Raw genomic sequence first — 19406 nt, 5'->3', positions numbered from 1 at the left:
GTACTTAAGCTTGAATACCGCTCATCTAGTAGAGAAATTATCAAAATCATCGGGATACAACTTTGCCATTTTTATTACCTTCTCTTTGTTGTAATAGGAAAATGAATTAGCAGGATTCAAACAACCAACTCCAATAAGTAAATTTGTACTAATCTCAGGAAAGCGACAATCAAGTTCTTGCATTTTCATATCAATAATAGTGCAAAAAACATTAACCAATCATTTATCACAATGTCATGTTGTACACAAAAAGATTTCACTTCATTCATCAAAAATTCCCATCCTTCATCCCTAGTCTTCTAAAATCGTCTCTTAGTAGTACCAAGCAAGGACATAGCATTTACAACGTCATGATCTCTTCTTTGCAAAGATAGACTTAGTCCATTAGAGATCCCTAATACTAATTTCATTAAACAAATCATGAAAGCAAAATCAAAAGTTTGTATGCCATCCAAACTAGCTTGACTTCTAGCTATATCATCATCTCCAGCAACTACAAGAGCATCAAGCACATTAACTATAGGAGAAAACATTTGAATGAAATTGGAGAAAGTTTTAAAATGAGAACCCCAACGAGTATCCCCAGGTCTTTGAAGAACAACTTCTTGATTTAAACCCTTTCCAATTAATAGCTCACCTTCAGATAAGGCTTTTTCAACCATCTCAACTTGTTTTTGTCGAAACTTATCTCTACGTTTATAAGAAACACCAATAGTATTCAATGTAAGATTGATAAAATCAATAAGATGCTCAACATCAACATGTTTGTGTGCAACCTTAACAAGAGTCAATTGAAGTTGGTAAGCAAAACAGTGTACATAATGTGCAGATGAACAATCATTCTGGATTAAAGTCCTTAGCCCATTAATATGACCTTGCATGTTGCTTGCTCCATCATAACCTTGGCATGTTATATGAGATGGACTCAAACACAACTGAGCAAGCATAAAATATATTATTTATTTGAATGACGCTGCAGTAGTGCTAGTATCATAGGCAAGACCAACTAAACGCTCCATCACAAAACCCCTTTTATCAACATATCTCAAAACAAGAGCCAATTGTTACTTACAAGAGACATCACGGAATTCGTCGACTAAGATAGCAAAATAATCATCCCCAAGTTCCTCAAGAATAGCGTTAATGGTCTCTTTATAACAAGCATTGGCAATATCTTTTTGGATCAAAGGAGATGTCATTTGATTATTACCAGGAGCATTTTTTAAAACTACAATACCAACACTTTCATTCTTTTTGGCAAAAATTTTAAAAAAGTAAGAAAATTATCTTTCCTACTAGATGTTTCACGTTCATCATGACCTCGAAAAGGTAATCCTGAACACAAAATTAATCTAGCACTATCCTCGGATGCATTCAAACAATTTCTATATTCAATTTCAACTTTTCACACATTGATTATGAATACTATTCGGTTCCCCAATATGTTTATCAAATCTTTTGATATTATTCCAAGTCTCAAACCTTTACTAATGAATGTGTCTCCTCCATAGCGACTTGCAATTTCACTTTCAGTTGCAAACAAATAACAACACAAGCAATAACAAGCATCATTTTTAAGACTATATTCTAACCAATTAGAATACTTATCATACCAAGACATGTTAAATCTACATGCATATCCAGACAATATAGTTTGGGGATAAGTATCATGTGGGGGTTGATAGGGACCTCTTTGAATATAAGCTCTCCTTACCTCATCGCGATCATTCACATCATAATTTTAAATTGGCCATCTATCAGCAAGATCGGATGGAAGAACACTTACATCAATTCTACTTTTTTGAGTAGAAGGGGTATGTTGTTGAGGCGATTTAGCTTCCTCTAGGGGGAGATGGTGAATTTTCGGATCTTAAACTAGTATTGCCAATCGACGATCCAAAAGATAGTTTTTTAAAATACCTATCCATTTAAACTGTAATAACATGATCAAATAGATCAATCACAAATTCACGCTTGAACTTTTAAACTAAATTACTAAAATACTAAATAACTAATTAATCACAATTATAAAACCTTTAATGTTTAAACTATCAAAATAATTAATCGAAATTATCAATTGCTATTTGTCAAATAAGTAATTGCTAAGAAAATCATAAAAAAATACCTTAATTTTTAAAAGCCCTAATTTTACCTAATCTTTAGTAAGAAAATTGTAAAACTAAAAACTCTAATTTATCTCAATAGATAAACATATAAATATAAAAGCCCTAATTTCTAAACAAATAGATAAGTTCATAAACTCATAAACAAATTGATTAGAGATAAACAAATTACAAATAGAATTAAGAATTAAAAAGGATAAACTTGAAAGCCCTAATTTATTTACCTAGTCCACTGATTGCCGGCGGTGTCTGATTGAGTCAAGATGGCCGGCTCGCCGCTGCAACAGGCCTACAATGCAACTCGGCTACAGACGGTTGTTGCTTCTTGAATATCGCTACTCGTTGGTTGAGTGTTCAAATGGGAGGGAAGTTAACTTTGGTTCTTTTGATTTTGAAATTGAAAAAGTGGCTGGGGAAATTGCAAAGAAAAGTACTGATATTTTTGTACAAAGGGAATTAATGATAGCCACCTAGCATGGGAATGTGGGCCAGGATATATTATTATGAAAATCAGAAAAAGCCAAAAAAATTGAGTTAGAGGGGTTTGAACTTGACCTATAATATTAATTTTTTTTTCAAAATTTAAGTAATGTCAGTTGACATCGTTGACCCCCCATTAGATCTGCCCCTGCATGCCGTCAACCTCTCTTAAGTACTCTCTTTATCCCTTTGCAATTGCAATAAAGGGCATTGGCACAAACATTATCAATGTGTTGAAAACATTTAAATTGTATGAATAAGATTATAATAACATAAATGTTTGGATGAGAACTAATTAATGTGGTGAGACATTTTCATAAAGAAAAAAGTTACAAAATAAGATTATTTAACAACTTAATTCCAAAAATAAACTTCATGAAAACTTAATTCCCAAAATAAACGTCCGCACATCCAAACCTAGCCTTGGAGTAAGTCGCTGTTACTAACAACGAAAGACAAGAAAAAAAAATTAAAAGTCATAAGTCGCTGTTACTAACAGCGACTTAGGAAGTTGACCAGTCAACTCCTTAAGTCGCTGTTAGTAACAACAACTTTAAGGTTAACTGATCAACTCCTTAATCTCGTAGGTTTGAATAAGGAAGTAACTGAGAATTGAAAACTTAAAATTCATTAAGTCGCTGTTACTAACAGCGACTTAAAAATTTTTTTTTTTAAGTAGCTGTTAGTAATAGCGACTTACTCCAAGGCTAGGTTTGGATGTACGGACGCTTATTTTGGTAATTAAATTTTCACGAAGCTTATTTTGTGAATTAAGTTGTTAAAACATCTTATTTTATTCAAATTTTCTCAAGCTGGTGGTACTGCTATTGTTGATGTCCCCTTTGGTACCACTAATCCAGGTTAGTTTACTAATTCCATTTCTCTGGGGCGTCATTTATAATGATTGACTTTTAAAACCAATCACCAACAGCCCGTTTCGTAAGTAGTAATTAACGGTGGTTAGGGGTGTTCAAAACCGGGTACCGGGTATCGACCCAGATCCGAAAATCCGGGAACCCGCTTTTTCGGGTACCTAAAATTGTGACCCGAGTCTGACCCAGTTAAACCGGTTATGATTGTTTCCTAAAAATTGTGTTTTTTTTTCTTATTTTTTTTATATACCGGGTCGCAAACATGATTTTTATAAGAAAAATTTGTGTTGGAGCTAAATTAGGCAAAATATTTATGTATTTTAAAATACGCCGTTTGAAATATTATTAAGCACAATATTAGAATATAATTTAACACATTACTTTAAATTTTAACACATTTAATTTTTTTTAGGGTTAAGTGATTATAATATATTAATTATATCACATATATTAAGAATAAGCATTTTAATTTTTTTTTTTTTCAAAAAAACAAAATCACAAAACCGGATACCGCGTACCTGGTTTTACTAAAATCGATATCCGGATTTGACCCGAATACCCGGTTTATAAACCGGGTACCTGGTCCAAAATACCCGATTTTGACAAACCGGGTTAATTATCTTATTTTTTAAACCGGATGAATTTACACGTTTGCAAGCATCTTAGTAGGGCAGATGAATTTGGGATTAGAAGAATCTCAATGGGTGAACATATACTTCACATTGGGTATGATCTCAAACATCAGATTTCTGTTCAAGTTGATTTAGGAAATTGATTAAGATCTTATATGGTAATTTTAAGGTTAGTAGGAAATTATATACCATAAAGTTTGCCACAAGCTAAGTGTTGATAAACTAATTAAGGTGAAGTACCTGGTGCTATACATAGAATCATTATTCAGAAGTGTACAGAAAATGTGATTTTTAGTTTGGTTTGCTTTGTTTGATAACAATTTGAAAATAACTAATTGGAATGATGCTTTAAATTATTCAAGGAGTAGCTTACAGAATTACAAGTCTGTAATTTATACAGAGAGGTGTTAGCTAAATCATGCAGTTGATCTCTAAACTTATCACGTTGTACTACGATGACAGCGTAGATATAAACTAATAGTAGAATGATTTTTTTTTTTTGCTTATGTAACGCATGAGTAAATTGTAAACTGATTTCAATTGCAACTTCATCCCTCAAATATGTAATTTATCTACTGATTTTAATTGCCTATCTGTAATAAATCTGGTTGAATAATCTATATCGTCACATAAGTTTTTAAACCTATTTTACATATATTAATAAGGAAGAATTTAAATAAAAAAATTAATAATCCAAGGAATATAAAAAATAATAAAAAATACAGATAGTAATCGCACAAAATATGCGACTTAAACTGGGTTTAATTGACCTAGGCGCAGTTGAACGTTTTGTGCGACTTCCAGTTGTCTTTTTTTTCATTCAATTTATCACAAAAATTCAAGTACGAGTTGAAATCAATATTTACCGAATCGATTTGGTGATCAATTTTATCATTCATATTGTTTTCATGTTGAATTTCAGTTTAGAGCGTTTTTTAGAGAGTAACTAGAGAGAAGTATGAAATAAGTTATGACAATATTACAAATTCAATTTATGAAAAATAACAACAAAATGAAAAAGGTAGCGCCAAACAACATAGCCATAATAATTTTAGAAATCATATAATCATAATATTATTGGTTTATTATAAGAGATAATATGCAATTTAACGTGTCTTTTATAGCAAAAGAAATATTATTATTGGCAAAGTATTTTGAAGCATCCTTAGAATTTACTCCTGTTTAATTCCTCAACACAAAAACTTTATCAGCTTGTCTTTTATGAGACAGTCCTATATAATTAGCCTATTTAATTGATTACTTAAATATCGTAAGTGATTGTTTTAAGGGTATGGGTAATTACTCTAAGACTATAAATAGTGATTATTTTAAAATTATAAGTGATCACTTTAACTTTATAAGTAATCACTTTAAGACAAAAAATATGTATTGGACCAGCCCAATACAAATTGTCTCACCATAAAACCATCTTGATTAAGAATTAAAGAAACTTTATATACACCTAGAGCTGTTCAAATGTGACCCGACCCGAAAATCCAACCCGAAACCGAAAGTTATCCGACCCGAAAATGCGTATCTTTTTTAGATTTATTGAACCGACACTACCCGAACCGATTGACCACCGAAAATGGAAAACTGAATTCGAACTGCGACCGATTTTTATGACCGACATGTAACGTTAACGGATATTACCCGAACCTAATAGTGACCGAACCGAGTCCTATCTGACCCGTATCATGCTCGAAATCGAACTCAACCCCGCTATAACCAACTTAACCCGAACCAATTTTAATCGAACTGTTATAAACCTGAACCAATTTCTAACATAAAAGTATGATCACCTCATATTCAATATTAAACCATGTATTTTTTAAATTTAATTTATGAAATACCTATCGTTTTATGAGATTAACTAATTAGATGATAGAGTAAATAATCAATGATTAATGTCTAATAAACTATTTTTAATCAAATTGGATGAAAAACAATAGAATTTTAATTTTAATTTATAGTCAAACAAGTAAAAGTAAGAAAGTAATAATTACTTATTGATTTGCATTTTAACTATTTCCCTTAAGTAAAGAGAATATTGTCATGAATTAAAAAATGACTAGCAACTTAATGTGACATTGACTCGATCGATAGTAATTAGTAACTCACAGCCGAGATCTACTTGAAAAAAAATACCCGGATCCAATATAACCAAACCAATTGTTAACAGATAACAACCCGAAACCGATTGACACTCGACTTGAACTTCAACCGACACCGAACTGATGCAAACCCGATAGCTCGAATAACTAATCTTCAACCGAACCATGACTAACCGACCCGACCCGAATGTGACCCGCCGTAATACGCATCTGATTAATAACCGATCCAAAATTCAATCAAAGCGAATAACACCCATCCAAAACCGACCAGATCACCTGAATAGACACCTCTATATACACCTAAACAATCATTAAAGAGTGTATAAAAGTAAGTAAAGTGTTGAGTCCATAGAGAAAATGGGATTAATAGATCATTGAGACAAATGATCAGCGGCGGCTTAGTGACATGCGGGGGTGATCAATTGCATAGAGTTTTCTTATGGAGAAATTTGAACAAAATATTAAAGGGAGTTAACAAACAAAATTGAATTCGATTAAAATATGGCCAATCAATACAACTAAAGGTCATAATGTAAATTTTTAATCAAAGTAAAACTCAACGCTCTTTTAACGCTTTAAAATCATCTACAATCTTATTGACACTATATGTCTTTGCTTTTTGTCTCTCAATGTATATTACAAAACTATCAGCAAGATAATCGTTGGCTATATTGTTACAAAATCTTATCTTCACTATCTTCATAATTGATTATTTTATTTTATGAGTTTTCATTGATTCAAGTATTCACTTATTCAAACTAATTATTAAATAAAGATAAGAAATTTAATCAAAATATAAAAATAAACCTTTATCATTTAATTGGATGGTAAGCTTAATTTTTAATTTTGTCGATTTCTCCCAATTGCTTTCTTTCTTTTTCTTTTTTTTTTTCAAGTGTTAAATAATAATTTTATTCCTAATTTGATACTCCAGTATTAATTATGAAATTCTTTTTTTCAATTATTTTCTTCTTTTTATTGTGTTGGTTTTATTTGCTTGATTGAAATTATAAAAATATAAAACCCCGGTTGTACACTGAAAAAATTTGGCAAAAATTTCGGGGGGTAAGGGCCCCACGGTCCCACCTGCCCCCAACTATGTTTCGCCATTGAGCCCCTAAACCTGAAAAACCTTATATAAATATTTATATTATGTACTAATGAGATAGAGTAGTTGGTTGGAGTTTTATTCAACATATCAAGAGAGAATATGATCAAATTTTATTCAATGCTTTCTATTTCTCTCTTTTCTTTTATTTATTTCTAAAGCAACCCTTTTTAACTCCTGAATACCTTCTCTTATAATCTCTCGGTTTTCATATATGTTTTTTCCAAATAGAATTTACGAATTTTAGTGTCACACTTTGACTACGATTTATTATCGATCTATAAGAAAAACATATTCACGTGGGATCTTGTTAGATTTGTCTCAATATATACATTCTACATATGAAGTTTAATTTTTAGAATTTTTAAAAACTTCTCATTAAAATTATTTGATTTTAAAGTTTGCATTGAGATTTGCAAATAAAGTGAATAGGAAGAACATTTGAAAACAGAGAGAGTATTATTTAATTTTCACTCATTCGTTAAACAACAATAATTACAAACTTAATATAAAAATAATCAATATTTACTTCTTAATTTTAAATTTTGTAAACTTTTACACTTTTTCTATAATTTTTCATCAATCCATTACTTTTATTTTTATTTTGGTTTTAAAAATCCCTATTTTTATTGTAGAAGGTCATATGTTTAAAAATTTATGAAAAATGAGTTGGACCACGAATTAATTTTCTCCGCCTCTGCAAATGATATGCGCTCACAATCTTGATCGTTTTGATTTATTAGTCCAAATGCTATATATGCATAGAGAATACATCACATTTACATGCTATGGGTTGGAATCTAACCTACTCTCTCCATTATTTTTTGTTATTACTTTAGTTTTTAAATTAAAAATGTTTAATTTGATCATTACTAGCTCTAAATATATGAATTTATATGTTCATAAAAGTTATATTAATGAAAATACTTCTATATATTAATTTATATTGTTAATGATACTTTTTGTTCTTGTATTTTATGAGACACAATTAATTAAGAACTAAGGTCAAGATTAGTCCAAGGATTATCCTTAAGCAAAGGTTTAAGTTGAATTAGAGGCTTGTTCTTCCAATCAAGCTAAATCTTACAGTAAGACCACTCTTTAAAATGCCTTAATAACCTACAAAATCAACAAGGGTTAGGAAGGCCCGGAATGATTTTCTGGGAGCATACACAATCGGTGCGTTAATGATGTAAGGTGTCTAACAAGTCCTTCTAAGTGCACAATATCCCAATAATGTGGATTATTGCTTATCGCCTTTTTTTATCGTGGGCCTTTTCTACGAATTTAATGAATAAAACCTTATCTTATTCAATAAATGTTCTTTATCTTCATCAAATTATCTTTTGAAGGTCAATGGAATTTAATGGATCAGTTCTTATTCATGCACAAGTAATAAATTGCAATTCTTATGCTTTGAGTTAAGTTGTACTTTTTTGTAGAGAATTTGTTTCCTTATTTATGGCATAAATGAAGTATTTATGGCCCATTATTGGGCTGTCAAGGAATGTCCCAAATACCCTCAGCAGATGTCTTTACCAATTCAAAAAAAACCAATTTGTTTCGATTAAAACAATTACTGGAGCGTCGCGTTTATTATTGGTCTCTTAGCGGTGCATTTACTGCCCTAATTAGAATTACCCTCCTTAGTGTGTGAAACGTGTCCCACTATCAAAAAAGTAACCTTTGGTATTAGCATTTGAGTGACCTGTAGATGTAATGCACCGTCCTTTTTTCTCTCTTTGATTCCCTTTCTGTTAAATATAGTTTCTTTTCTAAATTAGATTACACTTTGTTGGTTTTGAAAGATTTATTAACAATTATTTTTAACCATGATTTAGGGTTTCTGATCCTGACACATACACTTTATTACATAATTATTAATTATTTCTAAGATGATTAATGATCTAAAGTTACATTAATTTGACTAAGTCAAAGTAAAAAAGAAAAAAACAAAGAGAGTATTTTCTTAATCAACCATTCAAATTATCTTCACAAAATATACTAATAATTTGAGATTTTTGTAGGTTTAAATAGGCTAAAAAGATTTTGACAAATTTTTATAAGCCTTGCAAACGTCCACGTTGCTATCACTGAATGTTTGAGTTTGTTTTATTTTAGGTATTCAAATGTTTCGTGAACTCTTAGTTTCAAAGTTTTAAACATGCAAACAACTCCAACTTCGCTGGATTGCCACAAATCAAACTTAAGAGATTTTCACTTCACATTATAATTTGTAGAAATTGCACGTGGTAATCAAAACTTTTAAAAAAATTCACGCGGTAATCCTTAGGTTTACCAAAGTATTCCACCTTGACCTTTTTACACATAAAACTTTAGCAAACGTTAATTTTAAAGCTTTAATACCGCTTTATGCCTATTTATGTGACTTACCACTTCAAATGCCATCAGTTTTAACCTTTTTTCCTTTAACATAAACCCTAACTCTACCATCTTTTATCTAAATCATGTTTATTCTCCCAAATTCAAAGATGGAACAATTTTTTAAACCTCAGGTTACTACATGATTTTTTTAAAAGTTTTGGTTACCATGTGGAAAACCCAAAACCTTAGGGTTACTGTAATGCCCCGAATTTTTCTCTGTGGCATAATTTCCATTTTATTCATCTTTCTAGTTACTTTTCTTTAAGTCTAGTTTTTAATTTAAAATAATTTATTATGATATTATTTGTGGATTATTATAACTATCTCTTTTATGCTTTATAATGTGATTTAAAAGGAGCGTAAGTTATTATTATTATTATTATTATTATTATTATTATTATTATTATTATTATTGTTGTTGTTGTTATTGTCGTCGTGTTAATATATTATTTTCATTAAATTTATGTACTACTATTATATGTCCTAGGTTATTTATTTTTGGACCAACTTGTGGTAACAAGTTTTAAATTAGGATGACTAAATATATTTTTTTTTTAGTACACTATTATCATGATAAGCTTTTAAAATTAGTGTTTAATTAGGTTAATTGATTCTAATTTATGCTTAATTAATTGGTACATTCTAGAATGGAATGAATGCATGAACATCCTTCAAATCTTTTCATTTTCTTTTCTTCAAGTTGATTGAACTTCCTAATGCTCATAAATTCTCAACCATTATGAAGAGTCTTTTGGGATGGTTTTTCCCCTCCTATAAATACTAGCCTATTGTTATGGAAATTTTCATTCATTCATAAACTAGCTCATAAACTTTCTTTCTCTCATTCTTTTCTCTCAAAATAAAAAAAAAGAATACTTGCTTTATTTTTCTTCAAGTGTCAAAATATTATCATATTTTTGGGTAACTTTTGAAGACTTATTTTGAATTATTCAAGCTTACTTCAAGGAATTTATTTTGCAAATTATTTGGGAGATTTTCTTGGAGTTTTCTTTAATCTTCTAAAGATTATTACTTTCCTCCATTATCCAGGTAACTAGATTTTTCTTCACTTAGTTTCTTAATTAAACATAGAAGTCTTGTTTAGAATTAATTAAAATTTAAATTGATTAATTCGGTTTTATATAGTAAATTTTGCTTTAATTATTTTCGTGCATATATTATTGTTATTTTAATCTTCTATGATGTGTTATAACATAGATTAAATTAGGATTGGTTAAAATTTATTTTCGTGATTTGAATAATTTTATTTTAAATTATTATGAAAATCTGGAAAATCTACACTTTTTATTAATAGTAATTTGGCTGTAATTTATTGATTTTAATTTATTTTCACATTATTTTAACACTAAAATATGTTACAATCAGTAGGTAATAGTGTAAATTGATTTTGATGAATTTGGGTTCAATTTTACAAAATTATTATTTAATGATGGCTTAAACTACTTAATTTGAATTTTGTGAATTAATTAAGGTTAAGAGGAATTAAAACCTGATTTAATTTATTAATTTATTATTTTTGGTCATGTACCTAATTGCTTGGTTATGTGTTAATTTCATGTACTACTTATTTATTTAATTAGATAGTTTATGACCATTTGTTGTTAAAGTCATGTAAATAGAGAACTTGACTTTGGCATTGACTTCGACCTTGACCATTGACTTTTGTTGACTATTATAATGGCTATGTGATTTTATTTTGATGGTTTATAAAACTGTTTTGTTGCTTGTCGACAAGTTTATACTTAAGAATAAAATAACATTGTCTGTAGTATATTCTTGCCAAGAGTTGTAGTAAGGTGTATTCTTGATTAAGTTCGAATTATCCTTATTCCAAACTCAGACATTACAACTTAAACTGTATGATTTTGATCTTGATTGGTTTTGAACTACTCCTTTGGAGTTTTTGTATTTTGGAAATGGTCATCGTGGCCTTTGGGTTCTTAAGGGTAAATCCATAGTGGTTCCTTATGAACATTTGATTTGATTTTGGAATTTGACTTTTGGGTTCTTAAGGGTAAATCCATAGTGGTTCCTTATGAACATTGGTTTTGTTGTTATTTGGAAATCGTTGGGTAAGTCCATAGTGGTTCCTTCGATTGGACAGCAGATCTATAGTAGATTGGTTTTAGATTTAGTTGTCGTTCTCGTTATGCTGGATCTTCGGAAAACGAGAGAGATTGGCCATTCTTAGACAGGGTTATATCATTGTGGTTGACCCGAGGTTCGCCCTGACTTTATCTAGGCTTAGTGGGCCGCGAATTTGTTCACTGCGTCTGTTCCAAGTACGACTTGAAAATATTGTTAACTTGATTTTTTTGTTAAATTGTTAGTTATCCTTGGTTTTAATTGATTTGGTTACCCTACTTTGGTATTAATTGAATTGATCAACATTATTTGACTCTATTGGTTTGTATGGTTGGATCGTTGTTAATTGGTTTGAATTTTAATTAAGTCTCGCATTAGTTCTTTGTTTAAATTTGAACCTTTGTGTTAAGGACAGTCTAGTTACTGGCCACTAAGTGGTAATTTGCGGTTTAGTTGTTGCAGGTGATGATTGAATTCACTCGGAGCGACTGGGGAATAAGACTGAGAGATGTAGGGTTACCTAGAACATTAAGTTGAAGTTTAGATGTTTTATTTATTTTTGTTTATGGGAGTGTTTTACTCCCTGGATTTTTATGTAATGACTTTTTGATTTACTTTATTCGAAGTTATAAATTTATTTTGAAAATTTTAGTGACCCAACTTAGTGTATTGTTTCCGCCAATACACCCTATATTAAGACGGGTCATTACAGTTGGTATCAGAGCTGAACGGTTCCGAGGCTTGCTTGAGTAAGTTACTTGGAATCTAAGCAATTGACTTGACCATAGAGTGAGGATTACTTGGGTAGTAAGAAATGGGAATTGCTTTTAGAAAAGCAAGGAAGTATGTAAGACTACATATAAATTTCTGTTTTTGTAGGATTCCTCCTAGAAGATGAACCTCTGCTTAATGATACTGGTGCTACTGCTTCTTTCATCTCTTCTTTCTTTATTGAAAAAGCCAAGTTGAACTCTTCTATGTCTGTTAAATCTGTGATCTCCCTTCCTAATGGGGAGAAAATTTCTTGTCATCGCGCTTTTCGAAGCGTTCCTGTTATCATTAACGAGGTAGAATTGACTGCAAATCTTAAAGAGTTCCCCATGGACGAATTCGATGTGATATTCGGCATGGATTGGTTGAAGGAATACCGAGCTGTATTCCATTGTAGGGATGAGAAGGTGGTGTTGAGAAACCATAAAGGGGAGAGAGTTTCTTATTCTAACACCAAAGCAAAGCCTGGTGTGAAGATCATCTCTGCTATAAAGATGATGAAAATACAAAGAAAAGGGAATGAAGTTTTCTTGTGCAAAGTGACTGAAGTCTCCGAAGGCGTTAAGCTTGAAGACATTCCCATTGTCAGAGACTATCCAGATGTATTTCCCGAAGAATTACCTGGAATCCCTCCCGAAAGAGATGTAGAATTTGGGATTGATTTGATTCCAGGTACCGCTCCTATTTCTAAACCCCCCTATAGAATGGCACCCTCAGAAATGCAAGAGTTAAAGACTCAGTTGCAAGAGCTTATCGATAAGGGTTTTATAAGGCCCAGTGCTTCTCCTTGGGGTGCTCCAGTTCTATTTGTGAAGAAGAAAGATGGTAGTATGCGGCTGTGTATTGACTACCGTGAACTGAACAAGGTAACTATCAAAAATAGATATCCCTTGCCAAGAATTGACGATCTTTTTGATCAATTAAAGGGCGCGGGTGTCTTTTCTAAAATTGACCTTAGGTCTGGTTACCATCAGATCCCTGTGAGGGAAGATGATATTCAAAAGACGGCTTTCCGGACTAGATATGGGCATTATGAATTTGTCGTCATGCCCTTCGGTCTTACGAATGCCCCTGCTGTGTTTATGGACCAGATGAATAGGTCCTTTCACGAGTTGTTGGATGAATGTGTAGTTGTCTTCATTGACGACATCTTGGTATTCTCGAAGGATGAAGAAGAGCATGTTAAACATCTAGAAATGGTGTTAAACATTCTCAGGAAGCAGAAATGGTTTGCCAAGTTCTCAAAATGTGAATTCTGGCTTAAGAAAGTGGCATTTCTAGGCCATGTTATTAGCAAGGAAGGTGTGAAGGTTGATCCAACGAAGATTAAAGCTATTATAGAATGGGCAAGTCCCTCTAGTGTAACTGAAGTTCGGAGTTTTCTAGGACTTGCAGGCTATTATCGAAGGTTTGTGCATAACTTCTCTATTATTGCTCAACCTTTGACAAAATTGATGAAGAAAGACTGCAAGTTTAGATGGTCCGAAGAGTGCGAAAAGGCTTTTCAGTTATTGAAAGAAAAGCTCACATCTGCTCCTGTCTTAGTCTTGCCGATAGAAGGAGAGGAGTATGAGGTGTTCAGTGATGCCTCGAAGAGTGGACTAGGGTGTGTGTTGATGCAACGGGGTAAGGTTATTGCCTATGCTTCAAGGCAATTAAAAGTTCATGAGAAGAATTACCCTACGCATGATCTTGAATTGGCTGCAGTGGTGTTTGCATTAAAGATTTGGCGACACTATTTATATGGTGTTTCGTGCAAGATTTACACTGATCATAAAAGCCTCAAGTATATTTTCACTCAGAAAGAATTGAATATGCGTCAGAGGCGCTGGCTCGAGCTTGTCAAGGATTATGAATTGACCTTGGAGTATAAGGAAGGAAAGGCTAATAGGGTTGCTGATGCCCTGAGTCGAAAGCCTGGACCCTTGCTGAATTTTATGAAGGTTCTCTCTAAGGACTTATGTGAGGAATTCCGCAAGATGGAAATTGAAGTGGTATCATTGGGTGGGGTTAAAGCTCGCTTAAACGCTATGAGTTCTGAGCCTGCTCTTTATGCTGAGTTAAGAGAGAAGCAACAGAATGATCCTAAGCTTCGGAAGATTCGGGCTGCAAAGGCTCAAGGACGAGCTGGGAGTTTTGATATTGCAGAGGATGGGAGTATGAAGTTCAAAGGGCGATGGTGTGTGCCTAATGATCCGATTTTGAAGAACGAAATCATGAGTGAAGCTCATAACACTCCTTATTCAGTACATCCTGGAGGTTCGAAGATGTATAAGGACCTCAAGCTAAGCTTTTGGTGGCCTTGTATGAAAAAAGAGGTTGCTGAATTTGTTGCCAAGTGTTTGGTGTGTCAGAAGGTGAAGATTGAGCATCAAAGGCCAGGTGGTTTGTTACAACCCCTTCCTATTCCAGCATGGAAGTTTGACTCCGTTTCCATGGATTTTGTGATGGGGCTTCCTAATGCCGCTGGTGGCTTGAATGCAGTGTGGGTAATAGTTGATCGCTTGACCAAGGTTGCCAGATTTATTCCTATGAAGAAGACTTGGTCAATGGAACAAATGGCGGAGGCTTATTCAAATGAAATCATAAGGTTGCATGGTGTACCTAGGGAAATTGTGTCCGATCGTGATCCCAGGTTCTTATCTCATTTCTGGTCCTCGTTACAAAAGGCTTTTGGTACTAAGTTGAAGTTGAGTACCGCTTTCCATGCTGCAACTGATGGGCAAACGGAGAGAACAATCCAGACTTTGGAAGACATGCTCCGTGCTTGTGCCCTGGAATTCCAAGGCTCGTGGGTGAAGTCTTTAAGCTTGGTAGAGTTCTCTTACAACAACAGCTATCATGCGAGCATCCAAATGGCTCCCTACGAGGCTCTTTATGGTAGGAAATGTCGTAGTCCTACTTTCTGGAGCGACATAAGTGATTCGTTGGTGTTGGGACCCGATCTTATCCAATCTACTATAGATAAGGTCAAAGTTATTCAAGCAAAGATGAAGGCTGCCCAGGATCGACAAAAGTCTTATGCCGATTTGAGTAGGAGACCTATTACTTATGATGTTGGGGATAAGGTGCTTTTGAAGGTGTCCCCAATGAAGGGAGTAATGAGATTTGGTGTGAAGGGCAAGCTCAGCCCTAAGTATGTGGGTCCTTATGAGGTACTTGAGAGGATTGGTGAAGTGGCTTATAAGTTGGCTTTGCCAGTCGAGCTATCTAAGGTTCACAATGTGTTCCATGTCTCTCAGTTACGGCGTTATCGAAGTGACCCTTCGCATGTTATAGCCGTAGAGTCGGTAGAGGTCAACCCTAATTTGACTTTCGAGGAGAAGCCAGTCAAAATCCTTGATCGTCAGGTACGTTCTCTGAGGAGAAAGGAAGTGCCATTAGTGAAAGTTTTGTGGCGTAGTCAAAAGTATGAACAAGCCACCTGGGAAACTGAGGAGTCAATGCGACTTAAGTATCCCGAGTTGTTTGTAGCCGAACAAAGGTAATTATTTCGTCCTTGTTTCGTTATCTTTCTTTTTGTAAGTTTCGAGGACGAAACTTTTTATAAGTGGGTAGGATTGTAATGCCCCGAATTTTTCTCTGTGGCATAATTTCCATTTTATTCATCTTTCTAGTTACTTTTCTTTAAGTCTAGTTTTTAATTTAAAATAATTTATTATGATATTATTTGTGGATTATTATAACTATCTCTTTTATGCTTTATAATGTGATTTAAAAGGAGCGTAAGTTATTATTATTATTATTATTATTATTATTATTATTATTATTATTATTATTATTATTATTGTTGTTGTTGTTGTTGTTATTGTCGTCGTGTTAATATATTATTTTCATTAAATTTATGTACTACTATTATATGTCCTAGGTTATTTATTTTTGGACCAACTTGTGGTAACAAGTTTTAAATTAGGATGACTAAATATATTTTTTTTTAGTACACTATTATCATGATAAGCTTTTAAAATTAGTGTTTAATTAGGTTAATTGATTCTAATTTATGCTTAATTAATTGGTACATTCTAGAATGGAATGAATGCATGAACATCCTTCAAATCTTTTCATTTTCTTTTCTTCAAGTTGATTGAACTTCCTAATGCTCATAAATTCTCAACCATTATGAAGAGTCTTTTGGGATGGTTTTTCCCCTCCTATAAATACTAGCCTATTGTTATGGAAATTTTCATTCATTCATAAACTAGCTCATAAACTTTCTTTCTCTCATTCTTTTCTCTCAAAATAAAAAAAAAGAATACTTGCTTTATTTTTCTTCAAGTGTCAAAATATTATCATATTTTTGGGTAACTTTTGAAGACTTATTTTGAATTATTCAAGCTTACTTCAAGGAATTTATTTTGCAAATTATTTGGGAGATTTTCTTGGAGTTTTCTTTAATCTTCTAAAGATTATTACTTTCCTCCATTATCCAGGTAACTAGATTTTTCTTCACTTAGTTTCTTAATTAAACATAGAAGTCTTGTTTAGAATTAATTAAAATTTAAATTGATTAATTCGGTTTTATATAGTAAATTTTGCTTTAATTATTTTCGTGCATATATTATTGTTATTTTAATCTTCTATGATGTGTTATAACATAGATTAAATTAGGATTGGTTAAAATTTATTTTCGTGATTTGAATAATTTTATTTTAAATTATTATGAAAATCTGGAAAATCTACACTTTTTATTAATAGTAATTTGGCTGTAATTTATTGATTTTAATTTATTTTCACATTATTTTAACACTAAAATATGTTACAATCAGTAGGTAATAGTGTAAATTGATTTTGATGAATTTGGGTTCAATTTTACAAAATTATTATTTAATGATGGCTTAAACTACTTAATTTGAATTTTGTGAATTAATTAAGGTTAAGAGGAATTAAAACCTGATTTAATTTATTAATTTATTATTTTTGGTCATGTACCTAATTGCTTGGTTATGTGTTAATTTCATGTACTACTTATTTATTTAATTAGATAGTTTATGACCATTTGTTGTTAAAGTCATGTAAATAGAGAACTTGACTTTGGCATTGACTTCGACCTTGACCATTGACTTTTGTTGACTATTATAATGGCTATGTGATTTTATTTTGATGGTTTATAAAACTGTTTTGTTGCTTGTCGACAAGTTTATACTTAAGAATAAAATAACATTGTCTGTAGTATATTCTTGCCAAGAGTTGTAGTAAGGTGTATTCTTGATTAAGTTCGAATTATCCTTATTCCAAACTCAGACATTACAACTTAAACTGTATGATTTTGATCTTGATTGGTTTTGAACTACTCCTTTGGAGTTTTTGTATTTTGGAAATGGTCATCGTGGCCTTTGGGTTCTTAAGGGTAAATCCATAGTGGTTCCTTATGAACATTTGATTTGATTTTGGAATTTGACTTTTGGGTTCTTAAGGGTAAATCCATAGTGGTTCCTTATGAACATTGGTTTTGTTGTTATTTGGAAATCGTTGGGTAAGTCCATAGTGGTTCCTTCGATTGGACAGCAGATCTATAGTAGATTGGTTTTAGATTTAGTTGTCGTTCTCGTTATGCTGGATCTTCGGAAAACGAGAGAGATTGGCCATTCTTAGACAGGGTTATATCATTGTGGTTGACCCGAGGTTCGCCCTGACTTTATCTAGGCTTAGTGGGCCGCGAATTTGTTCACTGCGTCTGTTCCAAGTACGACTTGAAAATATTGTTAACTTGATTTTTTTGTTAAATTGTTAGTTATCCTTGGTTTTAATTGATTTGGTTACCCTACTTTGGTATTAATTGAATTGATCAACATTATTTGACTCTATTGGTTTGTATGGTTGGATCGTTGTTAATTGGTTTGAATTTTAATTAAGTCTCGCATTAGTTCTTTGTTTAAATTTGAACCTTTGTGTTAAGGACAGTCTAGTTACTGGCCACTAAGTGGTAATTTGCGGTTTAGTTGTTGCAGGTGATGATTGAATTCACTCGGAGCGACTGGGGAATAAGACTGAGAGATGTAGGGTTACCTAGAACATTAAGTTGAAGTTTAGATGTTTTATTTATTTTTGTTTATGGGAGTGTTTTACTCCCTGGATTTTTATGTAATGACTTTTTGATTTACTTTATTCGAAGTTATAAATTTATTTTGAAAATTTTAGTGACCCAACTTAGTGTATTGTTTCCGCCAATACACCCTATATTAAGACGGGTCATTACAGTTACCACGTGGATTTTCCAATAATTTTTATTTAGATAATGTTAATATCTATTACTCCCTCCGTTCCTTATTGTTTGTCTACTTTACTTTTTTCATACATTGGCATATTTTAAAAACACTGAAAGTTTATATCGGGTGGCTTTAATTAAAACTATATAAAACCAGCACTTAAGGTTATAATTGGTAGATTATAAGTGATTACTATATAAAACATGCAAACAACTCTAACTTCGCTTCTCATTATAATTTGTAGAAATTCCAGGTCGAAATCAAAACTTTTAAAAAAATTCACGCGGTAATTCTTAGGTTTATCAAAGTGTTCCACCTTAACCTTTTTACACATAAAACTTTAGCAAATGTTAATTTTAAAGCTTTAATACTTCTGTATGCCTATTTATGTGACTCATCACTTCAAATGCTATCAGTTTCAACCTTTCCCCTAAAACATAAACCCTAACTCTACCACCTTTCATCCAAATCATGTTTATTCGCCCAAATTCAAAGATGGAATAATTTTGTAAACCTCAGGGTTACCGCATGAATTTTTTAAAAGTTTTGGTTACAATGTAGAAAACCCAAAACCTTAGGGTCACCACGTGGATTTTCCAATAATTTTTA

At 32.1% G+C, this 19406-nt stretch overlaps 2 protein-coding genes across 2 annotated transcripts; one reads left to right on the top strand and one right to left on the bottom strand.

The window, feature by feature from the left end:
• Nucleotides 1–299: 299 nt before the first annotated feature.
• LOC130810091 (uncharacterized) lies at nucleotides 300–1719 on the bottom strand. Its single transcript, XM_057676037.1, has 5 exons — nucleotides 1715–1719; nucleotides 1483–1628; nucleotides 1321–1401; nucleotides 1073–1174; nucleotides 300–901 (listed from the first exon to the last, which is right to left on the bottom strand). The coding sequence occupies exons 1-5, from the start codon at nucleotides 1717–1719 to the stop codon at nucleotides 300–302; spliced, it is 936 nt and encodes a 311-aa protein (XP_057532020.1).
• A 698-nt stretch (nucleotides 1720–2417) lies between these two features.
• LOC130810083 (uncharacterized) lies at nucleotides 2418–18734 on the top strand. The gene is made up of 6 exons (XM_057676024.1): nucleotides 2418–2553; nucleotides 3416–3463; nucleotides 12700–13263; nucleotides 13873–14197; nucleotides 14372–16075; nucleotides 18531–18734. Exons 1-6 carry the CDS (start codon nucleotides 2418–2420, stop codon nucleotides 18541–18543), a joined length of 2790 nt encoding a protein of 929 aa, XP_057532007.1. The 3' UTR covers nucleotides 18544–18734.
• The last annotated feature ends 672 nt before the right edge of the window (nucleotides 18735–19406 follow it).

This window comes from Amaranthus tricolor, chromosome 1, assembly GCF_026212465.1.
Source record: "Amaranthus tricolor cultivar Red isolate AtriRed21 chromosome 1, ASM2621246v1, whole genome shotgun sequence".
NCBI classification, from domain to species: Eukaryota; Viridiplantae; Streptophyta; class Magnoliopsida; order Caryophyllales; family Amaranthaceae; genus Amaranthus; species Amaranthus tricolor.
Note: the sequence above shows the minus strand (reverse complement) of the source record. Positions and strands in the feature narration are given on the sequence as shown.

Coding starts and splice junctions, on each gene's coding strand:
- LOC130810091 (XM_057676037.1), bottom strand. Junction 1,402..1,482: donor AGACACATTCATTAGTAAAG/GTTTGAGACTTG, acceptor ATGTGTGAAAAG/TTGAAATTGAATATAGAAAT. Junction 902..1,072: donor CGAATTCCGTGATGTCTCTT/GTAAGTAACAAT, acceptor TAACATGCCAAG/GTTATGATGGAGCAAGCAAC.
- LOC130810083 (XM_057676024.1), top strand. CDS start 2,418: ATGCAACTCGGCTACAGACGGTTGTTGCTTCTTGAATATCGCTACTCG. Junction 2,554..3,415: donor TGGGGAAATTGCAAAGAAAA/GTACTGATATTT, acceptor AATTTTCTCAAG/CTGGTGGTACTGCTATTGTT. Junction 3,464..12,699: donor CTTTGGTACCACTAATCCAG/GTTAGTTTACTA, acceptor CTGTTTTTGTAG/GATTCCTCCTAGAAGATGAA.